Here is a 20942-nt window from a genome sequence, read left to right on the forward strand (position 1 = left end):
TTTTTTTTTTTTTTTTTTTTTATGTTCTTGTCTTTCCTTTGAGTTTCTTCTAGTAGATTCTACATGTTGCATACATAGTATCTGAAAGACTGCCAGCCAAAAGATACATAGTCATTATTTGAACTGAATCCACTTTTATTTTAGGAATATTATAGAAACATGATGCAACATGGATTCCAAAACCCTCCCACTGCTTGATTTTAGCTCCACCAAGCAGCCAGTCTCCTGGTCTGACAAATTCTTTAAATCATTTTGTGCTTCTGTTTTATCTTCTGTAAGTGGGACAGTACTTAACCCTATCATATAGAGAGATAATGAAGATGATGAGTTTCTGTATGGTACGTTCTTAGATCTGTTTCTTTTACACTATGCTAGCAGATACAGATTTTGCCTAAGCAGCTTGTGTATTTGCAAATTCTGCAGGCAACTATGGACTTACCCACTTATCTCTGTGACAAAATCGCATTTATTTTTCTTCACGTTAATTTCTTCATCTATTTTAGTTAAGTGTTTTGCATATTAGGGATTTCCCTGAGTTAATACAGTATTACTGTTTGTTGGATTGTTGTCTTAACTTTCTGTTATGTTTGGATGTGTGAAACAGAAAGATTTCAGACCCTATGAAGAGTTGTTTCTGAAAGGATATTTATGTACTGTATGTATTGTGTCCTTGTTTTTTAGATACTTGGCATATAGAAATTTTATGATTGACACATATCGACTAAACCCTCAAGAATATTTAACCAGCACAGCTTGCCGGAGAAACTTGACTGGAGATGTATGTGCTGTGATGAGGTAAAATTTATGACATCTTCTTAGATGCTGTACTGTACTCCAGGTAGCTCCTGATAAGACTTCTGTCTAATATGATGAAACTGGATAGAGGGGAATGGTTAATAAGGTACCTACATTTTATGTCTTTTAATAATTTAAGTATCTGAACATTTTTTTTTTTAAGATTTTATAATTTACATTTTGATTTCATAGTCAGATAATGAATTGACCAGGAATGGGGTATAGTGAGTTGAAGTGAATAGTGGATAAGTTTTGTGCTTTATATCTACTTTTGAAAAGCAAAGAACAACAACAAAATAGTATATCCTTGAAGTTAGTCTATAAATTATTTTACCATGGACCTCAGTGAGCATTTATTCAATAATTTCTGTAATTGAGGCTGTTAGATTTTATCCTAGGTTTTGGGGGTACTGTCTTGTCAACTTTATTTTGTTTGTTGGAAAATTGTTCCTCATACAATGAAACCTTTGTCAATTACTTTGTGATTGTTCATAATCTGTAGAGAATACATTTTTTCTTTTTTTAAGATTCATTTATTTATGCATATAAGAATTGGGGTATAGGCCAGAGGTGCATGAGGTAGGAGAATTCACTAGAGGCAGAGTGGGGAGCCAAGTAGGTGGCTTGACTGTAAAACACTGCTGAGAGAATCGGGGTGGGCCAGTAGAGGTCTTTTGCACCATGTGGATCACCTCCCTGGCTGGGGATCAAATTTATGCTGCAGTGGTTGCAGATAACTTCATAGTGCTTCACTTGAACCCATTGTGCCACCAGGGAGGGCCCTTTATTTTGTTTTTTAATATGTGAGTTGATGGTTATTGATGAGATGGATTACAGTTTTTAGATTTTTAACTTAGTGCTTTTATTCCTCAGGGTTCATGCCTTTTTAGAGCAGTGGGGGCTTGTTAATTACCAAGTGGATCCAGAAAGTCGTCCTATGGCAATGGGACCTCCTCCTACTCCTCATTTCAATGTATTAGCTGATACCCCTTCTGGACTTGTGCCTCTACATCTTCGATCACCTCAGGTGAAGTAATGCTGCCTTTTCTTTAGGTCTGGATGGTGATAGCAACCGTTGAGAGCATTTGTATTCAACAATTAATTGTCATGTAATATACATAGTTCTGTTTCTTAGCTTATACTTTTCCCTTTTTTTCTTCACCTTCTATTTTTAATATATTTTACTTTTCCTTTATTTGATCCATTATAAATGCTTCTTAAAGAATACAGTTGATCCTTGAACAGTGTGAAGATTTTAGGTGTTGACCTTTTAGTTGACAATCCATACATAACTCTCGACTTTCCAAAAACTTAACTACTGACATCTTTGTTATCCATGTCATTAGTATTAGTGCTTCCAACCAAATCACTTGCTCCCAAACTCCTCCCCTCTCCCACCCACCAAATGCACCTATACCAAATACACAGATGCTCAAGTTTCTTATGATTTGGCTTTCCATATCTGTGGATTCTTCATCTGTGGATTTAAGCAACAGGGTTGAAACTGTGAATACAGAAAGCATGGATGGGAGATAAAATTTCATGTGAATCCTTATATTTCAATCCCATGTTGTTGAACGATCAACTTTATGTATTTATGATAATACTCTCCCATTAATACCAAGACCCTATATCTTATTTTTTTATGTTCTAGATTTCCTTTCCTACTTAATGTCTCCTTTATCACTCTGCCATCAAAGTCAAGCAGATTCCACAGAAATGTTTTCCGCTATCTAATATTTAAGTGGCCATACATACATTCATGAAAACATTGTGTCAGACGGATTTTATATTGCATTAACTTAGATTAACATTACTTGGATTAACATTCCATTGTGAAATGGAAGATCATAGTAAAGAAAAATTGCCTATTCTTTCTGTGAGTTGAAAGAGGCAAAAAAATACTTATGTGTTGAAATCTCTTTTAACGTGTAGTTTGAAGAGATGGGCTTTTTTGGGGGGTGGCATCCCTGCCAAGATGATTTAAGTAAATATTAAGCAATTCCTTAACGATTTCTATTCCCTTGCCATTGCTGTGGTTAATACAGTCACTTTTAATGTTTCTGACTGATAGGTTCCTGCTGCTCAGCAGATGTTAAATTTTCCTGAGAAGAACAAAGAAAAACCAATTGATTTACAGAACTTTGGTCTCCGCACTGATATTTATTCCAAGAAAACCTTAGCAAAGGTAAGAATTTTTTTTCTAAATATACATGGACCACAATCTAGTAGTGTGTAAGATTTTTGCCCTTCTTTTAAAAACATCATTTTCCATAGGAAATTTAATTTATTTTTTTTTTATATAAGGAAGTGAGCTTTCTGCTTTAATATGATGGCATTGTAGAAAACAAATCTTTATCTTTTTATTTCCTGTGTGGTTAGAAGACATTTAAAAATAACAATGATAGTTGGAACCAAATAATGTATAAATTAGCAAATTTCAACAAATTATTGGGGTATATAAAAAGAGCCAAATAGTTATTACATACTTTAAATATATACATGAAATTAATTCATTGGATGAACTTAACAGCAGGATAGTAACAGCAGAATGAAAGTTAGTAGATACATTGAAACTAAAGCAAAAATGATATTTGGAATTTGCAATTCAGTGAAAAGAACTTGTGATGTATCGCTAGCAGTTTAAAGAAAGCAAGAATTTGTCTATGTGATGGCCAGAAAGTTTGAAATTAATAAAAATATACAAACCTACAAGCAAAGAGACTGTTGAACACATCCAAATTTGTATACAGAGAAAAATCACACTTGGACACATGCTACTTAAACTCTTTTAAGACTAACTTCTTAAAAGTACCTGGAGAAAGGCTGGGAGTAGGTTTGGGGAAGGACACATTAAGTTCAAAGGAACAATAATAAAACTGTGTGATTTTTTTCAACCAAATGATAGAAACAAAGAGGACAATGTAGTAGCATTTTTTTTTTTTTTTTAAGATTTATTTATTCATACAGAACTGGGGTACAGGCCAGAGATGTGGAGGGTGATAGGATTCACAAGAGACAGAGTGGGGAGCAGAACAGGCAGATAGACGAAGCACACTGCTGAAGGGAGCAGCGGGCGGGTCGGGAGAGGTCTGCCATGCCATGTGGTCACCTCCGGGGCAGGCAGGGATTGAACTCATGCAGAAGTGGCTTTAGCTTCTTAATGCTGTGCTTTAACTTCTTAAAAGTACCTGGAGAAAGGCTGGGACCCGCTGCACCACCAGGGAGGGCCCAATGTAGTAACATTTTAAAGTGCAGAAAGAAAAATAACATGCTGGGATTTTATGTCCAGTAGGAAAAAACCCTTAAAAATTAAAAGCGGGGCCCTCCCTGGTGGCGCAGCGGGTTAAAGCACAGCACTAAGAAGCCAAAGCCACTTCCGCATGAGTTTGATCCCCGCCTGCCCTGGAGGAGATCCACATGGCGTGGCAGACCTCTCCTGACCCGCCCGCTGCTCCCCTCAGCAGTGTACTTCGTCGATCTGCCTGTTCTGCTCCCCACTCTGTCCCTGGTGAATCCTCTCACCCTCCGCATCTCTGGCCTGTACCCCAGTTCTGTATGAATAAATAAATAAATCTTTAAAAAAAAAAAATTAAAAGCGTAGGGAGTCCCTGGTGGCACAAGGGGTTATGACTCATCACTATCAAGCTATCAGCAGCCACTGCAGCACCAGTGTGATCCGCAGCTAGGGTACTAACCCACATGGTGCAGCACACCTCTCCTGTCTCCCCCACTGCTCCCCTCAGAAGTGTATTTCAGTTCTATTTCCACCTCTGGCCTACACTCCATTTCTTATATGAATAAATACATAAAATCTTTTAAAAAAGAACTTAAAAGTTCAATGACAAGCTTTGTAGAGATCCAAAAGATGGAGAAGTTAGCACTAGCACACTGTAAAATACCCATTTTATTAAATACAATGCCACAGACCTAAAGTGAACGAATGGAAAAAAGACATAAACATTAACCAAGAGAATGGCAGAATCATTATTTTAATACTGACATAAGTGGACAAGTTGCTTTATAAGAATTAAATAGGCATTTTATAATCAAATCAAGAGGCCATGATTATTCTAATCACCTTATTAGAAAGTTTCAATAAAAATAAATCATAGGCCCTCCCTGGTGGCGCAGCGGGTTAAAGCCCAGCACAAAGAAGCTGAAGCCACTTCCGCATGAGTTCGATCCCCGCTTGCCCTGGAGGAGATCCACATGGCGTGGCAGACCTCTCCTGACCCGCCCGCTGCTCCCCTCAGCAGTGTACTTCGTCGATCTGCCTGTTCTGTTCCCCGCTCTGTCTCTGGTGAAGCCTCTCACCCTCCGCGTCTCTGGCCTTTACCCCAGTTCTGTATGAATAAATAAATAAATCTTTAAAAAAAAAATCATAATCTGGTAGAATAGAAAAGAATAATAGGCATAATAAGTTTAAGACTAATTCTTATTCAGTAATTGATAGATCAACTAGAACGTCAATGAGAATATAGAAGATAAAGAACACCATCAACATTCTAACCCAGTAGTATTTATAGAAGACTGCAGTATATTAGGAAGCACATTGTTTTAACATTCACCAAAATATGTCCAATTCTGAGCCATAAAATGAATCTCAATAAACTGTAAAACTTTGAAATTATACCTTATGGTTGTGTGATTCATACATGTAAAATTACGTGATTAGCTGAATACAATAACCAAAACAAAAAATTAATGAATTCAAGAAACAGCTATTTGAAAATATTATTAAATTTGATAAGCCACTAGCCAGACTACTGAAGAAAATAGACAAATTACTTATCAGAAATAGATTTTATCACAACCCATTCTGCACATATTAACATGAAGGTAATATAATTCAACACGAAATTGACTGTCCTTAAGAACAACAAAATGCAATAATTTACTCAATTGATAACCTATACAATTTAGTAAAAATGTTCAATCAAATGAATTGAAAACTTTATTAACAGGAAATCCTGGGACATGAAATTTTTCTCTTCAATTATTAAGTGTAATCTCCAAAATAGAGTTTTCAGAAAAGACATAATATGTAAAGCTACATATTTTGTATTGTTAGCATCTCCTGAAAAAGAATAATGTCAGATGTAGCACACATCCAGTTGCCTACAAATTTATGAGGATCAGGGCCTACAAATCAATAAGTATGAATAGGTAAAATTTATGTAATGAAAACATGGATATCTTATACCTCCATGCTTATTACATGCATTGGAACTTTTAAGGAACTCTCCTAGAGACGATTGTTTGGAGTTTAGAGAATCGCTGAATTTATTTCAATCAAGAAATGATAAAAATATGATGATATGAATGTTGCATTTAGTATTAAGAATCTGCTTTAGTCTTTTCTATGTGACAGAGTTTGTCTTTAGTTCTTGGAGAAAGTAACATCTTCAAATTTTACCAAATATTTATATTACATTTATAATACTATTGCTGATTTATGGTATGCATTAAAATTCTTTCAGCTTCATAAGGTAATTTGAATATCAAAATAATAGAAATTATATTTGTAAATACCCCAGGAGTCCTTGATAGACAGCAAGAAATCTTTGACATAGCCAGACTTTGTGTTGGAAATTTAGATTTTAAAAGATTTTATTTCCATTATCCAGGCACTGGTTTAAGTGAGTTGCTTAAAACAGACTCCTGAATTTAAAAGACAGTCCTGCTGAACTCCATATTCTGCCTTCAGGATTGGGTGTATAATTTCTGATTTTGTTTTCTTTAGAGTAAAGGTGCTAGTGCTGGAAGAGAATGGACTGAACAGGAGACCCTTCTACTGTTGGAGGTAAGCTAATTAATGGTGTGGCCCCTTTATCAGCATATGAGATGGTGGTGAATTCTGTGACTTTGTTGTTGTTGTTGTTAAGATTTATTTACTTATGCACACAGAACTGGGGTATAGGCCAAAGGTGCAGGGGCGGTGAGAGGATTTACCAGAAACAGAATGTGGAGCTGAGCAGGCAGATTGACAAAGTAAACTGCTGAGGGGATCAGTGGGCGAGACAGGAGAGGTCTGCTACACCATTTGGATCACCTCTGGTGCTGGGGATCAAACTTGCATTGAAGTGGCTGTGGCTTGCTTGCAGTGTTGCATCCTAACTCATTGCACCACCAGGGATGGCCCATGGTATCATCTTAAATATACCTTTGGACTTTATACTGAAAAAAAAATTTTTAAAGATTTATTTATTTATCCACATAAGAACTGAGGTACAGGCCAGAATGGGGATGGAGGGATTGAGAGGATTCACCAGAGACAGAGTGGGCAGATTGACTGAAGCAGAACAGGCAGATTGACTGAAATACACTGCTCAAGAGAACACTGCTGAGACAGGAAAGGTCTGCTGTGCCATGTGCTTGTACTGCAGTGACTGTGGAGAGCTTCATAGTGCTACCCTTGCGCCATGAGGGAGGGCTCTATACTGAAAATTTTTTATCTATGCCATGAACTTTAATAAAAATTTCTCTTGTGGATAAATATTAGAGTGACACACCAATCATTAGGGGATATTAAGCCGTGTGTATGTGTGTGTGTGTGTGTGTGTGTGTGTGTGTGTACTGTGGTTGTTCAGGTTGTTTTTTTTCTTTCGAATCTGTTGCTGACATTTAAATATTGGGGCTTCACCAAGGTGATAGAAATTTCTAATTTTTCCTCCAAAATTGGAAGATCTGGGATTTCTGCAGTCTCATTTCCACATAGCAATTGTTTGATCTTGAGTAGCAGATGCTTCTTTGATGTAGGTCATCTCTCATATTTCAGTTTTTTTTTTTAACTTAGCCCACCTCAGTCATTACAGATTAGTTCCCTAGTGCCCTGTGCACTTAACTGCAAAGCTTCTTATTTCTGAAAAGGATTCCTGAGAAGTAACTAAAGAAATTTGTCATTAAAAAAAAAAAAAAAAAACTATCACCATGGTGATAGCATGTGGGAGATTTGGTGATGGGAAGCCTATGGGGATTACAACTGAGATGGAAAAAAGCACAAAATGATGTAAAAATAACCTTTTTTTTTTTTTTTTCATTTTTTTTAAAGAAAGCGAAAGTATGGTAAATCAGTGGTAATTTGTGCTATTGTTATTTTTTGAATAGTTACTTGAATTTCTTCATGTCTTTGTAGATTCTTACAAATACTTGCCTGGTTATATTTTAACATTATTTTTACTTTGGAAATAGTAGAAAATACTGACTTTATATTAATTGTTTCTGAAGAATGACCAATTTTTTGTCTTTAGTTACAGAACAATTTTTTTTTTTTTAACAAAATAGACTGCTTGACACTACTAAGTATTTGTGGGTAATTGTTAATCTGTTAGGGCAGCTTTTACCTGCAAAGAACAGTATGTCTGATTAGCAGTAGATGAAAGTAAAAGGATATTATTGGTTTAGTTTTAGCGAGATTTTTTTCATGTTGGAAATTTTAAAGTTCTTTCCATTATTCAATTATTTTGTTTTTTTTCTCCTACTTAGCTCTCCACATTCTCTCTTTGTGTGTTTTTTTCTGATCAGAGGTAGACTGGCTAGTTTCTAGGTTTCATAACTCCAGTAAACACAGGAATAGAGTTGGAAAAGGACCTGTGAGGACTTTCCCTCTTGAAAGGAAAAGCTTTCACAGAAGCCACTTAACAGCCTCTCCCTCTTCATTGCTCAAAATCTTATAACCACAGAGTAAAAAGCAAACACCTTGCTTTCTAATTTCTGTAGTGGAGTCAGTTTGGAAGAAGTTGATGAATGTTGTTAGTAATTTACAGTAGCATCTAACTTAACCACTTAAAACCGAACTATCAGAACAGTGTATTTATGGAAAAAGAGCACTCCCTTTCACTGGAGTGATTCAGCATTATATTTCATCTGGTCTAGACACATTTAAAATGTGTAAAATGGTTCAGACTGTAAGTTTTTCCAGTGTATTAACTAGTTCCTTTTGTTAGTTTACACTCTCTCACTTTATCCTTACCTCCCTTAAAGTGAAAAATTATTTCTTCCTTTGGGGATTTGCCATCATTTTAATTCCTGTCTACTGACTCAGTATCAGTGATATGAAAGGAGCTTTTCTGAGCCACATTTTACTTATTTCAGGAGTATTTTGTCCAATCATATCTGCCACAGATACTAATGTAAATATTTTTAAAACTTGAAAGGAAATATAATACTGTCTTTTAACTACTAATTTGGAATCTTTGAGCTATAGCAAAAAATATATAGTTGTGGATCACCAGCTAGAACAACAGTATGAGTCAGTTCTTTTTCTTGCTGCACATTGATACTCAGAAATTGCTCCTCTTCTCCATTTAAGATTAGTGAATTGTAAATACAGAGTGATGTCAAAATGACCCAGCCACTGTTGACCCTCAACACATCCTAGAAAACCACAGTTCCTTTACACAATAGTGCATTTTCTCTCCTGCAGGTGGAACCTGTATGGTAGGTTTTTCTTTTAAACATGGAGTTGGATCAGCAGGTGTTTCCTACACTTACACAAAGAGAAATGAAAAGTTTCCCGATATCATTGTTTCCCAGCAACACTTTGTATTTCTATAGTTTATTTATCAGTAATTAATAGCTTAAGAACTTGGAATCAGATGAAATATTTTAATGTATTTATAACCAAAATGTCAGTTTCTCTCATTAATACAGAAATCTGAAAGACTCATCAGGGCTTATTTACCCCCACACCCCCAATCACTCCCATTTTATTAGATAAGTGTATCATATAGTCAACATCTCAAATATTTGGTGTGTATGTGTGGTGTTGTGTTTGTTTTTTTTTTAAGATTTATTTATTTATGCATATAGAACTGGGGTATTAGCCAGAGGTGCAGGGGTGATAAGAGGCTTCACCAGAGACAGAGTGAGGTGCAGAACAGGCAGATCGATGGAAATACACTGCTGAGGGGAGCAGCAGGCAGATCAGGAGAGGTCTATCATGCCATGTCAGTCACCTCCAGGGCTGGGGATCAGACTCATACTGAAGTGGCTGAACTAGCTTGCAGTGTTGCGTCCTAACCCATTGTATCATTTTAAAAGACTTGAATTGATGTTTTCTCTTACTGAATTAGTTAAATTGTCTTTTTTCCCCCCTTATTTTAAGAGCAGGCTCATTAGGGAAAAGGATAGACAATTGCATAGACACGAGCAGGCAGGAAGAGATGCCCGAGAAGGGCAGGTTTGCAAAGTGGAGAGCAGCCTCCACTGAGGGAGGTCAGTGCAGAGAAGCCCCAGCATAGTATATGTCATGGACAGGCAGGAGGCAGCTCCCTGCAGAAGGAGAGCAGGTGGCAGGAGGCACCTGCATAGTCACAGGTGGGCAGAAGACTGCTTCCTGATTGTCTTTTTACAAATATCGGATACATAATTTCAGTTTTGTGAATAACCAAAGTGGAATCTAAACATTGGGTGAATGAATGCAATTTGAAAGAGATCTTTGATTGGTATGTGTGAAGGTTGATATATTAGCATTTAAGAAAAATTCTGCATAAGATGAAGACCTTGAAGTCTTGTTTGAGTAAGATTTCATTTGTGAAATGTGTGAGGAATTTCAAGTATTTGACCTGAAAATATGTCATCAGTTTAAGAAGTCACAGAAGGCTCAGTCCTTATAGCAGTTGCACATTTCATTTTTAGCATCAGGATACCAGAATGAGAGTAGAAATGATGGAATAAGACAACGGACTTCTACTTAGTCATCTGATGTTGTAGCACATGATATATCTAATGCAGAACAAACTATGTAGGCATGACACCTACAAACTGTGTTGCAGGTATTTCTGGAACATTAAAGAATAGAGTTGGATAGAAGTAGGTAAAGCTCCAATTATATTTGATCTAAATCCCATAAGAATGATGAGCAGTGAAATAAGTTGTAGGCAGGAAAAAGACAGTGGGGGTTTTTGTTTATTTACTTATTGAGAAATACCTCAGTCTAGTTACTGAATTTAAGGGTGAGAAACAAGTAATTCCTTGAGTCTAGGTGAGTAATGGTGAAGATCGGAAATATGGCAGAGGAGTGAAGGTGTTTATGCTGTAAAATGACCGCCAATAATTTTCTCTTTATACGTCCTCTCTCATTTTTCCAACAATTATATGACCATGTCTATTTTCAAAACAAGTCTGTTTCTCTTATATAATGCTGTTATCAGTGCTGACGCTCAGAATGCCACCATTTGCCCTTTAGGCTTTTCTCATTGTTGACCGGTCAGAGATTCTTTGTTCCCGATCACAGATTATTGGGGGGCAGAACAGGCAGGGTCTCAAGGAACGAGCGAGCGGGCTGAGATTCCCAGAAAAGGGGAACGGGAGCGAGAAAGATATGGAAATCAGAGTTGGGTGCCAGTCTTCCTGCTCTGCCTTTAGCAGAGGTTTATTTTATACATTTCAAGCAAGCAGTGGGATGACATTAGCATATAAAATGGGTTGAGATCACGATCACCTTTTTTCTAACAATAGTCTAACAATAGGTGGGGTCTTTTTGACCTTTAGTTGAGATTATAACATTTTTTAAATCTATCAAGGTTAAAACAGGTACATAGATTCACAAACTTTAAGACTAATATTACTATATTTACCACAGTGAAGATTAACAAAAATAAAGCTCCTTAAACCTTATCTACTACTTAACAGCTTTCATTCTCATTGAGACATCCTTTGGGGTAAAGTATAAAGTGAGGGCAGGAATAGGAAATTTTCTTGTAAATCAAATTACAGTAAAGTTCTTTGAAAATTTGTTAGAAAGTTTAAGTGAATTTCCTTGAAGTCTAGACGGTAGAAAATTTAATTAGCTCTGAATAGGAGACTTGGATGAATTTCCTCTTCTAAAGACTAGATAGTAGAAAGTTTAAGTAGTTCTTTAGAAACTGAACAGAAGACTTTGTGAGATAGTAGAGTGATGAGATTTGGGTTCTCATCCATTTGGCAGTAAAAGAATATGTTCCACTACTGCCTCAGTATTGACTTCACAGTAACAGCCAATTACTTTTATTAATCAGCCCGTTGTTAAATCACTTTTGACTTCAAGAGAAATTTCTTACTCTGGTGCAGTGCTTTCTTGTCAGTGCCAGGTAGCGCCTTATGAGGCTAAGGCAATCCAGTTGTAAACTGAACGTTGCTCAGAATATTTTGATATTATGATTATACAAAAAGGGAGGTCAAAACATAAGTTAGTGTGGAAATTCTGATTTTTCAGGGCACTTCTGCCTCTATCTGGAATATGTCAGCTGATAGAGGTTGCATAGCTTGTGTCATTGACTCCTTGAAATGTGCAAATGAGGCCCTTCTGGTAGCCCACTGGGTTAAAGCACAGCACTTGTGAAGCTATCTGCAGCCACTGTATCACCCTACCAGGGAGGTTACCCTCATGGTGCAGCAGACTGCTCCTGTCTCCTGCTGTTCCCCTCAGCAGTGTACTTCAGTCTGCCTATTCTGCTCTACATTGTGTCTCTGGTGAATACTTTCACACCCCCAACCCCCACACCTGGCCTGTACCCAGTTTTTGTATGCATAAATAAATAATCTTTGGGAGTGGGGGAGAATTCACTGAGACAAGTTATAAAGAAAAGAACTACTCTTATGATGAGCTGACCTTGTAAATAAATATGCAATCATGCTAGAACACAGTTTTACAACTACATCACTATTGATATTTGGCCTAGGTGGGTTTTTGTTGTTGTCTGGGCTCATGTGTGTAGAGGAATGTTTAACTATCCATATCCTTTACCTACTAGATGCCAATAACATCTCCATAGTTATATCAACCAGAAATGTCTCTAGACATTGCCAGGTAGCTGGAAGGAGGCGTGGTGGAGAACCTTTGTGTGCAAAATATCATAAAGATGAAAAACTAAGAATAAATATATAATATAAAAGTCAATATGCTGGAAAAAATTAAGACATGAAGAAATTTATACCTAAATAAACGAAAAAATACTGAATCAACTGAAGTTTTTTTTGTTGTTGTTGTTTTTGGTTAGAAATTAAACAAAAATTCTAAACTAATATTAACATTTACTAAGTATATAAATGTAGTTTTAAAAATTATAATTTTAATATGCTAAAATACTACAAGTAAAAAGAATAAATGTACTCTTCAAGGGAGAGAGGGATGAACAGTATGAAAACAAGCAAAAGAACCCCAGTAATATGTTACTAAAGTTAAAAAGTTGTGAATAAAAAGAATGTTTGAAAGCACCAAAGCTGCTACTTTCACCTAGTTCACTCTAGAACAAAGATTTTTCCACCAAACCTCCTTGGGGCCACTTGGCAATGTCTAGAGACCTTTCTCCTCTTTTCATTGCTTTGCTGCCTTTTTTCCTTTGTTCTGCTCCTAAGAACACTTGACTCACATAACTTTAGGAGATTTAGTACCCAGCGTAATGGTTGGTTCCCGTTCCAAGGTTCTTCTTTTTCCTTTGCCATAAACTGAATTCATACAAGCCTCTTTTAAATTAAATTCGGTGTACCCACATCTTCCTCAAGGATACTAGTTTTTTGGTCTTTGTGTTCTTGTCTTTATCCGACTTCTGTTTTCTTTACATTTTACTGCTATCTCCCATGTTGTTGTTCAGGGAATGGGGAGATACTGCAGTAGTAGGAACATCCTGTCCTGAAGGGAAAACAGTGGTGTCACAACAAAAATATGTTATAGGTCTTCTCTGGATTCCCTGAAGAAATTGCATATACTTTTCCTTTGGCCTCTTACAAAGGTAGCCATTTTTGGGAGCTGGTTCTGTTGCTAAAACTACTGAAGTCCCCACATCTCTTCTGTTTTCTCTTTCATTTTTTCCCCCTGATTGTTTATATTCTGCTTAGTTTTTTGTTTCCAAAGTCAGATATTTTGAAGCAGTGCAGCATCTAGAAATATCTGAGAACCAGGAGATTCAGAGGTCTCCAACCCTTGATCCTGCAGAAGTGTGGGGTTGCCCCCTAAGAGAATTTAATAGAGGGAAAACAAATCTACTTGGTTTTTTATGTATGCTATAAATATGTTTATTACCTTGTTTATAGTCATCTAACCTTAAACAGGCAGGATTCTGATGTTGTGGCATAGTATTTCCCGGTATCTTGATATTAAAGCTCCAGGGGTGGGGGGGGGGTTTGTTGTTATTGTTGTTTTGTTTGTTTGTTTGTTTGTTTTATACTTTAGGCCCTGGAGATGTACAAAGATGATTGGAACAAAGTGTCAGAACATGTTGGAAGTCGTACCCAAGACGAATGCATCCTCCACTTCTTGAGGCTACCCATTGAAGACCCATACCTTGAAAATTCAGATGCGTCCCTTGGGCCCCTGGCTTACCAACCTGTCCCCTTCAGTCAGTCAGGAAACCCAGTCATGAGCACCGTTGCTTTTTTGGCATCTGTTGTAGACCCTCGTGTGGCATCTGCTGCAGCAAAGGCAGCTCTGGGTATGGTCATCTTCCCAGCACAATTTCAGATAAGACTTAATACTTTCCTTCATGTTAATAGTATCTCAGATTTAAGCATTGTCTCTTTTTACATTCATTTCAGCTACATAAATAACTAATCACATATGCTTCTTAAAGTTGCATTTCATAGTTAATAGGTTTATGTGTTACATTTCAAAATATTACATTTTAAACTAGGGCACTTAAAATGTAATACTTTTACAATTAAGAGCCTTTATTAAGAATTCACAAGCACGAAACATTTTTTAATACCATATTTTCTCATTCATTTAGACTTTGATCTCACTGACAAAGGGTGTCCTTTTACTTTCTTAAAAATTAGAATTTTCTTAAACCATAGAACTTTTTCTTGACTGCCTAGTTTTTAATCCTTGCTGTCTTGATTATCAGAGAGACCATCTGAGTTATATACAATTTGGATAAAATTTTGATGTCAAAGATAGATATGTAGTAATCCTTTTTATTAATGTGATCAAGAAGCTGTGGTGTGCTTTCATTATCTTATTTGGCCCTTAACATTTGCTGGGATAAGAGTGCCCCAGTTCCAAAACTGATTGCTATACACAAGGCACTAGTATTATGTTGTATTTCCTAGTGGTTTACACTAAAATAAGTACTGTGTAAAACCAGTTCCTTGTACCATTTTTATTTGTGAACAGAGGAGTTTTCTAGGGTCCGTGAGGAGGTACCACTGGAATTGGTTGAAGCTCATGTCAAGAAAGTACAAGAAGCAGCACGAGCCTCTGGGAAAGTGGATCCCACTTACGGTCTAGAAAGTAGCTGCATTGCAGGCACGGGACCTGATGAGCCAGAGAAACTTGGTGAGTTGCATCTAAAGACAGAGCTAAGGGATGTTTGTACTTTTAGTAACTGTGACCTACCTACAGTAACTGGATTTTCTGGCACTTAAAAGTGAATGCCATTTTAGTTATAAACTTGTTTTTAAAGATTCGTGTATAATTTTTTCTTTTTTTTTTTTATGGTAGCCAGAATATAAAAATTGTTTTGTGATACCACAGTTGTGAAGTGTTTGATGCCTACTTTTTGATCTAGGTATGCATTTGTTTGTTTGTTTATAAGTGGGTTTTATATGGAAGGAATTTTTTTTTTAAGATTTATTTATTTATGCATACAAGAACTGTGGTACAGGCCAGAGGTGCGGGATGGTAGGTGGACTGAAAGGATTAACCAGGGACAGTGGGGAGCAGAACAAGGAGATTGAGTGAAGTACACTGCTAAAAGCATTGGGCAAGATAGGAGAGGTCTGCCATGCCATGTGGGTCACCTCCTAGGCCAGGGACGGATCTCATGCTGTAGTGGCTGCATATGGTGCTGCCCTTGGGCAACAAGGGGGGGCTCTGCCATCTCAATAATAAGTCTTTTAATCAATGAACATAAAGTGTCTTTCATATGTATTTGTGGTTTTAAAAAATTCTTTAAGCAGTGGTTTAGAATTTCTAGTTTTATTTTCTTGATAAAGCTCTTGTATTTCCTTTACTAAACTTTTTTATTTTTTATTTTATTTGGGACTTTTTTTCTGATTTTAGAGGGGAAACTTAGCATTCTTGATAAAGCTCTTGTATTTCCTTTACTAAACTTTTTTATTTTTTATTTTATTTGGGACTTTTTTTTCTGATTTTAGAGGGGAAACTTAGCGTTTCATCACAAAGTATTGATATTTGGGTTCTCTAGATTCCTTTTATTAGGTTTATGAAATTCCTTGTTTTGAGTTGGTTGTGTTTCATCAACTGCTTTTTTTAATCACCTGATATAGTCGTATCATATTTTCCCCTTATTCTATAATGTTTTATTGCTTGATTCTTGCTGATGAAGCTCCTTTGTGTTTCAGAGGTAAGTCTCACATAATCAGTGTGAATAATTCCTCTTAATACTCTATTCTGTTAGGTCGGTTAGTATTTGTTATTTTTTGATGTTTTACTTACTGGTTTAATCTGTTTACTGGTTATATCTATTTAGGTTTTCTGTTTCTTTTTGCATCAATTTTGGTAATTTGTCTCCTGCTAGGAATTTATTTCATATATGTTATCTAAGTTGTTTGCACTCAAAAATGTTATAACAGCCAAAAGTAGAAATAAAAGTCCATGAACTGATGAATCGTTAAGAAAAATTATGTATCATGGAATATTAATTCAAGCATGAAATGTTGACATATACATGATAGCTAAGTAGACAAGAAGTGAAAAGAAACATAATTTCAATTATATATTCAAAGGTATAATTTTAATTATATATTCAAAGGTATAATTTCAATATGAAATCTGTAGCAACAAAGAGTAGATTAATGGTTGCATATACCTAGTAGAGATAGGTGTAAAAAAGTGGGTGATAGGTAAAAGTCAATGGAGCTTTCCTTAAAGCTGATGAAAATATTTTAAGTTTTAGTGTGGAGATGGTACACATATATGAGAATATACTGAAATTCATTCAGTTATACTTGTTTAATAGGTTGACCACATGAGTTATATGTCAAGTTAAAAGCTGGGTTTGTTGGTTTGTTATTTTTTTTTAGATTTTGCTTTAAATTTATTTTTCTTTTCTTAAATCATTGTTTGTTTTGTATAATATTTGATTGACTTCAGGTGTGGTTCCTGTACTTCTTACCACACAGTATCACCTGTGAACCATGACTATAGGCCTTTATCTTCTTCCTTCCCTAGACACCACCTCTCCACTTACCTTTCCCCTAATGTGTGCCACAGGTCTATGGTTAGCATTTTAATTTTGTCTTTTTCCTGACCCTTTGTTAGGTTTCCATATATTCCATTTCTAAGTAAAACCTGTATTTCTTTCTTTCTTTTTTTTTTTTTCTGATTTATTTCATGTAGCATAATCTCTTCCAGCTGCAAATGGCCTAAGTTTATCCTTTTTGATCTGAGCATATGCACATCATCATCTTGGTGACACATTTTGGGGGATTTAGGTTGTTGCCATGTTTTAGCTATTGTAAATAATGCTGTTATAACCATAGGTGCAAGTTTCCTTTTGAACTAGTGTTGTTTTTTTCCCTTTGGGTGGATTTCTAGGGAGTGGGATCACTGGATCATATGATAGGTCCATTTTTAATGTTTTGAGGAATATCCACATAGTAAAAGCTGACTTTTTTGGATGGTTTGTATTTTAATTTTTCAATATTTTCATTTCTAAAAGGTTGATAATGATGTTCCCATTTTCAAATTCCTGATTTTCTTAATTTGGTTCTTTTTCTGTTCTTTATCAATTTAGATAAAAACTAGCCAGTTTTTTGGTTCTTTTTTTTTAAGATTTATTTATTCATGCATGCATACAAGGACAGAAGTGTAGGCCAGAGGTGTAAGGTGGAGCAGGTGAAAGGATCTACCAGTCACAGAGTGGGAAGCAGAATGATGGATCTATTGAAATATAGTGGGTGAGACAGAAGAGGTCTGCTGCACCACTTATGGGCCAGCTCCCTGGCTGGGGATGAATCCAAGACTACATTGCTGTTGGTGGTAGTGAGATAACAGTGAGACTTAACCCCTATGCCACCCAGGAGAGCCCAAGTCTTGCTCATTTTTATGTTTTCAGAGAAGGAATTTCAGTGTTGTAGATTCTTCCTTTTGGTTTTTATATTAAATCTATCTCTACTCAGGTCTTCATTATTTTCTCCCTGCTGCTTGGTTTGGGTTTAGTTTGGTCTTTTAATAGTAGATCTTAAGTTGGAAAATGGGATATTGATATGAGATCTTTATTAGTGTGAACTATTATAGCTATAGAAACAAATATTTGATCTAACTGTTGTAAACATTGGTTACTAATAGAGCACCATGCCTTTGAATTATAAAGTAACGTAGAGGATCCAGTTACTTCCTTTTGTAAACTAAGTGTTTTCTTTTTTCTCCCTGGAGTTTGAAATTAATAAGCCAAAATATCTCTGTTACTTTTTGTTGATTTTTGCATCACAGTGTCTGGGAAAGGTCTTTTACTTTCCTCACCTCCTTTTGGTTTTGGTTCATTGCAGTTTTAATTTTCCTGTGATTATGGAATTGAGAAGAGTTTGCAAAGTCTTTTTTGGGTCAAAAAAAGTTAGCGTCCTTTGTAAAATCAGTCTTGTTTTTACATATAAATCTGTTACAATTTTGGTGACTGATGCCATAGAACATTAGTGGTTAAGAATTTGCTTACAAATACAGACATTTTTTATTCATTTGGATTTAAAATAAAACAACCAAAAAAACCTAGCATCTCTAGTTCTTTGTGAGTGGATTTTTAATATATGGTTTCCACCATTTGCAGAACTTAAATCAAGACAGGAAAGCTTGGAGGCTATATAAGTTATTTTCTTAATGATATAAACAGTAAAATTTACTTCTGGTATCTGGATGTAACCTAATAGATTGCAGTCCTGAATTACAATATCTACTCAGCAGTTGCCACAACAGAATCTGGGTCCTTTTTCATTTATTAAGACTAAGTGTTGTGAAAAGACTTCTGTAACTAATGTTCACCTATTATAGTTAAATGATTTGTATTGGGCTGTGAGTAATAGGATAAATTATGAGACAACAAATGATATTCTTGGCAAAATTGGCTCAGCAAAGTTATAGTGGGCAGTCAGAAGTGTATCTTCTTCCTTTCTGAATCACTGTTCAGTTAGGGAGCTCAAAGAAAGCAAATATCAAATTTACATTGAAATTTATATTTTATATGATAAAATGGTACTTTTCTTTTTTATTATAATACTTTACTAGTTACACTTGGTAACTTGCATTATTAACAGTGGTAAATAATACAGAAAAAATTACTCCCTTATGAGATAACACAATTCTCTTTGAATTCTATTATTAACCTATCTAATTTTTCATTGTATATTTGTATTGAGTGGTATTTAGTCACATAAAAGTAAGGATAGATGGGGCCTTGCCTGGTGCGGCAATGGTTTAGCACAGCATTATGAAGCTACCGTAGACACTGCAGCACGAGTCCCATCCTTAGCCAGGGAGGAGGCCCACTTGGTGTGGCAGACCTCTACCTTAACATTGTACTTTGTTGACCTACCTGTTGTGCTCCCTACTCTGTCTCTGGTGAATCCTTTCACACACACCCCACACCCGCCCCCCCCCCCCCCCTTTGGCCTGTATCCCAGTTCGGTATGTATCAATAAATAAATCTTTTTAAAAAAAGAAAAAGGTAAGAATAGATCTGGATCTGTAACACCTCTTAATTTTAGATAGGAATTGTTTAGGGAATGAGTGTTAGTCTGTCATCCTCTTTATCTCTGTTAATTTACCAATATCTACTGATTTCTCTGATTTTTTATTGTTTTTAGTTTTGTTTGGACAAGGACAATTCTAGCAGTTAAAAAAAAATAATAATTGATATTTAAGACCTTTTTTTTTCGTTGGGCCTCCCTGGTAGTGCGTGGAGTTAAGTCTCAGCACTATCAAGCTGTTGCTAGCTCTTCTTCATGAGTTTGATCCCTGGCCAGGGAGTTGACCCATATGGCACAGCAGACCTCTCCTGTTTCGCCTCAACTGCTCCCTTCAGAGTGTATTTCAGTGAATCAGCCTGTTCCCTTTCCATTCTGTCTCTGTTGAATCCTCTCACCACCTTTGGCTTCCAATCCAGTTCTTTTATAATAAATAAGTAAAATTTTTTTAAAGACCTTTTTTCTTAACTAAAAACACTAAATTTCAGACGCCCTGAGTTACAGTGGAAAATTGGAGAATTTAAGAAAAAGAAAATAATTTGAGAATATTTTTAAGAAATCAGTATTTCTTTCTGAGTACCCCTATTTTTCACCATTGAGTTTTCTTCTTTGACATTTAAGTTTTTCTTCAGGAGAAGCCTTTGTGGGAACTAGCATTATTCATATCCAAGCCAGGAAATCAGCATATTGGCCAATTACATTGGCTTCTGTCTACACACTGTGGTATATAAATTGAATATAAGTCTTACTCCAAAGTTTAACTTTTTTCTCATTGAAGTATTTGTCAGTAGTAAATGTGTGTGTGTGTTTTTCAGGTACTGGACAGGCTCAATAATTCCATGGTATTGTACTGCCTTATATAAAGTGGGAAATAGTGGGTTGCTGAAAAAGTCTATGTATTTTTTTGGTTTTCTATGCAAAAGCATATTGTGACTTTTTGACAACCCAGTACAGTGGAATAACATCTAGGCTCTCTTGAAGACCTGGGATCAACATTAGAAGACTGGCAGAGTATACCAGGAAGAGTAGCGGTAGATGATTATTCTGTAACAGATTAAGTGTTATGAAATCCAGAGCACAATTCAATCAGTGTGATTCAGTGTACAAGACTACATTACATAACATTCTTGGCTGTGAGGTCAGAAGTAAGCTAGACTTTTTTTCCCCATTTTAATTCACAGGGATAAGGAAATACTATATGTGTTTTGCTATCATGTTAACTTTATTCTGTTCTTGGTGTTGGTGAACAAAGCAGACCAAAATCCCTGCCTTCATGGACTTTATTTTAGAAGCTAAAGATGGACAGAAATATAAGACTTTAGAACATATATTAAATTTTAAAATGTAGAGAGCATATGTTGGCTAATAAATAGTTTGGCAGAAAATAGGTTGAAGCGAGGTTGAAGTAGTTGGATAAGAGATAAGTGTGGGAAATTGTAGGGTTTTTTTTTTTTTTAATAAATATTTATTTATTTGTACAGAACGGGGTACAGGCCAGAGATGCGGAGGGTGAGAGGATTCACCAG

At 35.9% G+C, this 20942-nt stretch overlaps 1 protein-coding gene across 3 annotated transcripts in view; it reads left to right on the forward strand.

Annotated features, from left to right (window-relative positions):
* SMARCC1 (SWI/SNF related, matrix associated, actin dependent regulator of chromatin, subfamily c, member 1) overlaps positions 1-20942 on the forward strand; it is a 129823-nt gene that overhangs the window by 65043 nt on the left and 43838 nt on the right. For all 3 annotated transcript variants that reach the window (XM_004676221.1, XM_012720447.1, XM_012720448.1), the window contains 6 exons: positions 682-795; positions 1669-1822; positions 2870-2983; positions 6542-6601; positions 13952-14210; positions 14891-15052. In XM_004676221.1, the coding sequence (XP_004676278.1) occupies positions 682-795; positions 1669-1822; positions 2870-2983; positions 6542-6601; positions 13952-14210; positions 14891-15052 (863 nt within the window). The remainder of the gene's footprint in view (positions 1-681; positions 796-1668; positions 1823-2869; positions 2984-6541; positions 6602-13951; positions 14211-14890; positions 15053-20942) is intronic.

The sequence above is a fragment of the Condylura cristata genome, unplaced genomic scaffold (assembly GCF_000260355.1).
Source record: "Condylura cristata isolate star-nosed mole 26May11 unplaced genomic scaffold, ConCri1.0 scaffold00004, whole genome shotgun sequence".
Classification (NCBI taxonomy): Eukaryota; Metazoa; Chordata; class Mammalia; order Eulipotyphla; family Talpidae; genus Condylura; species Condylura cristata.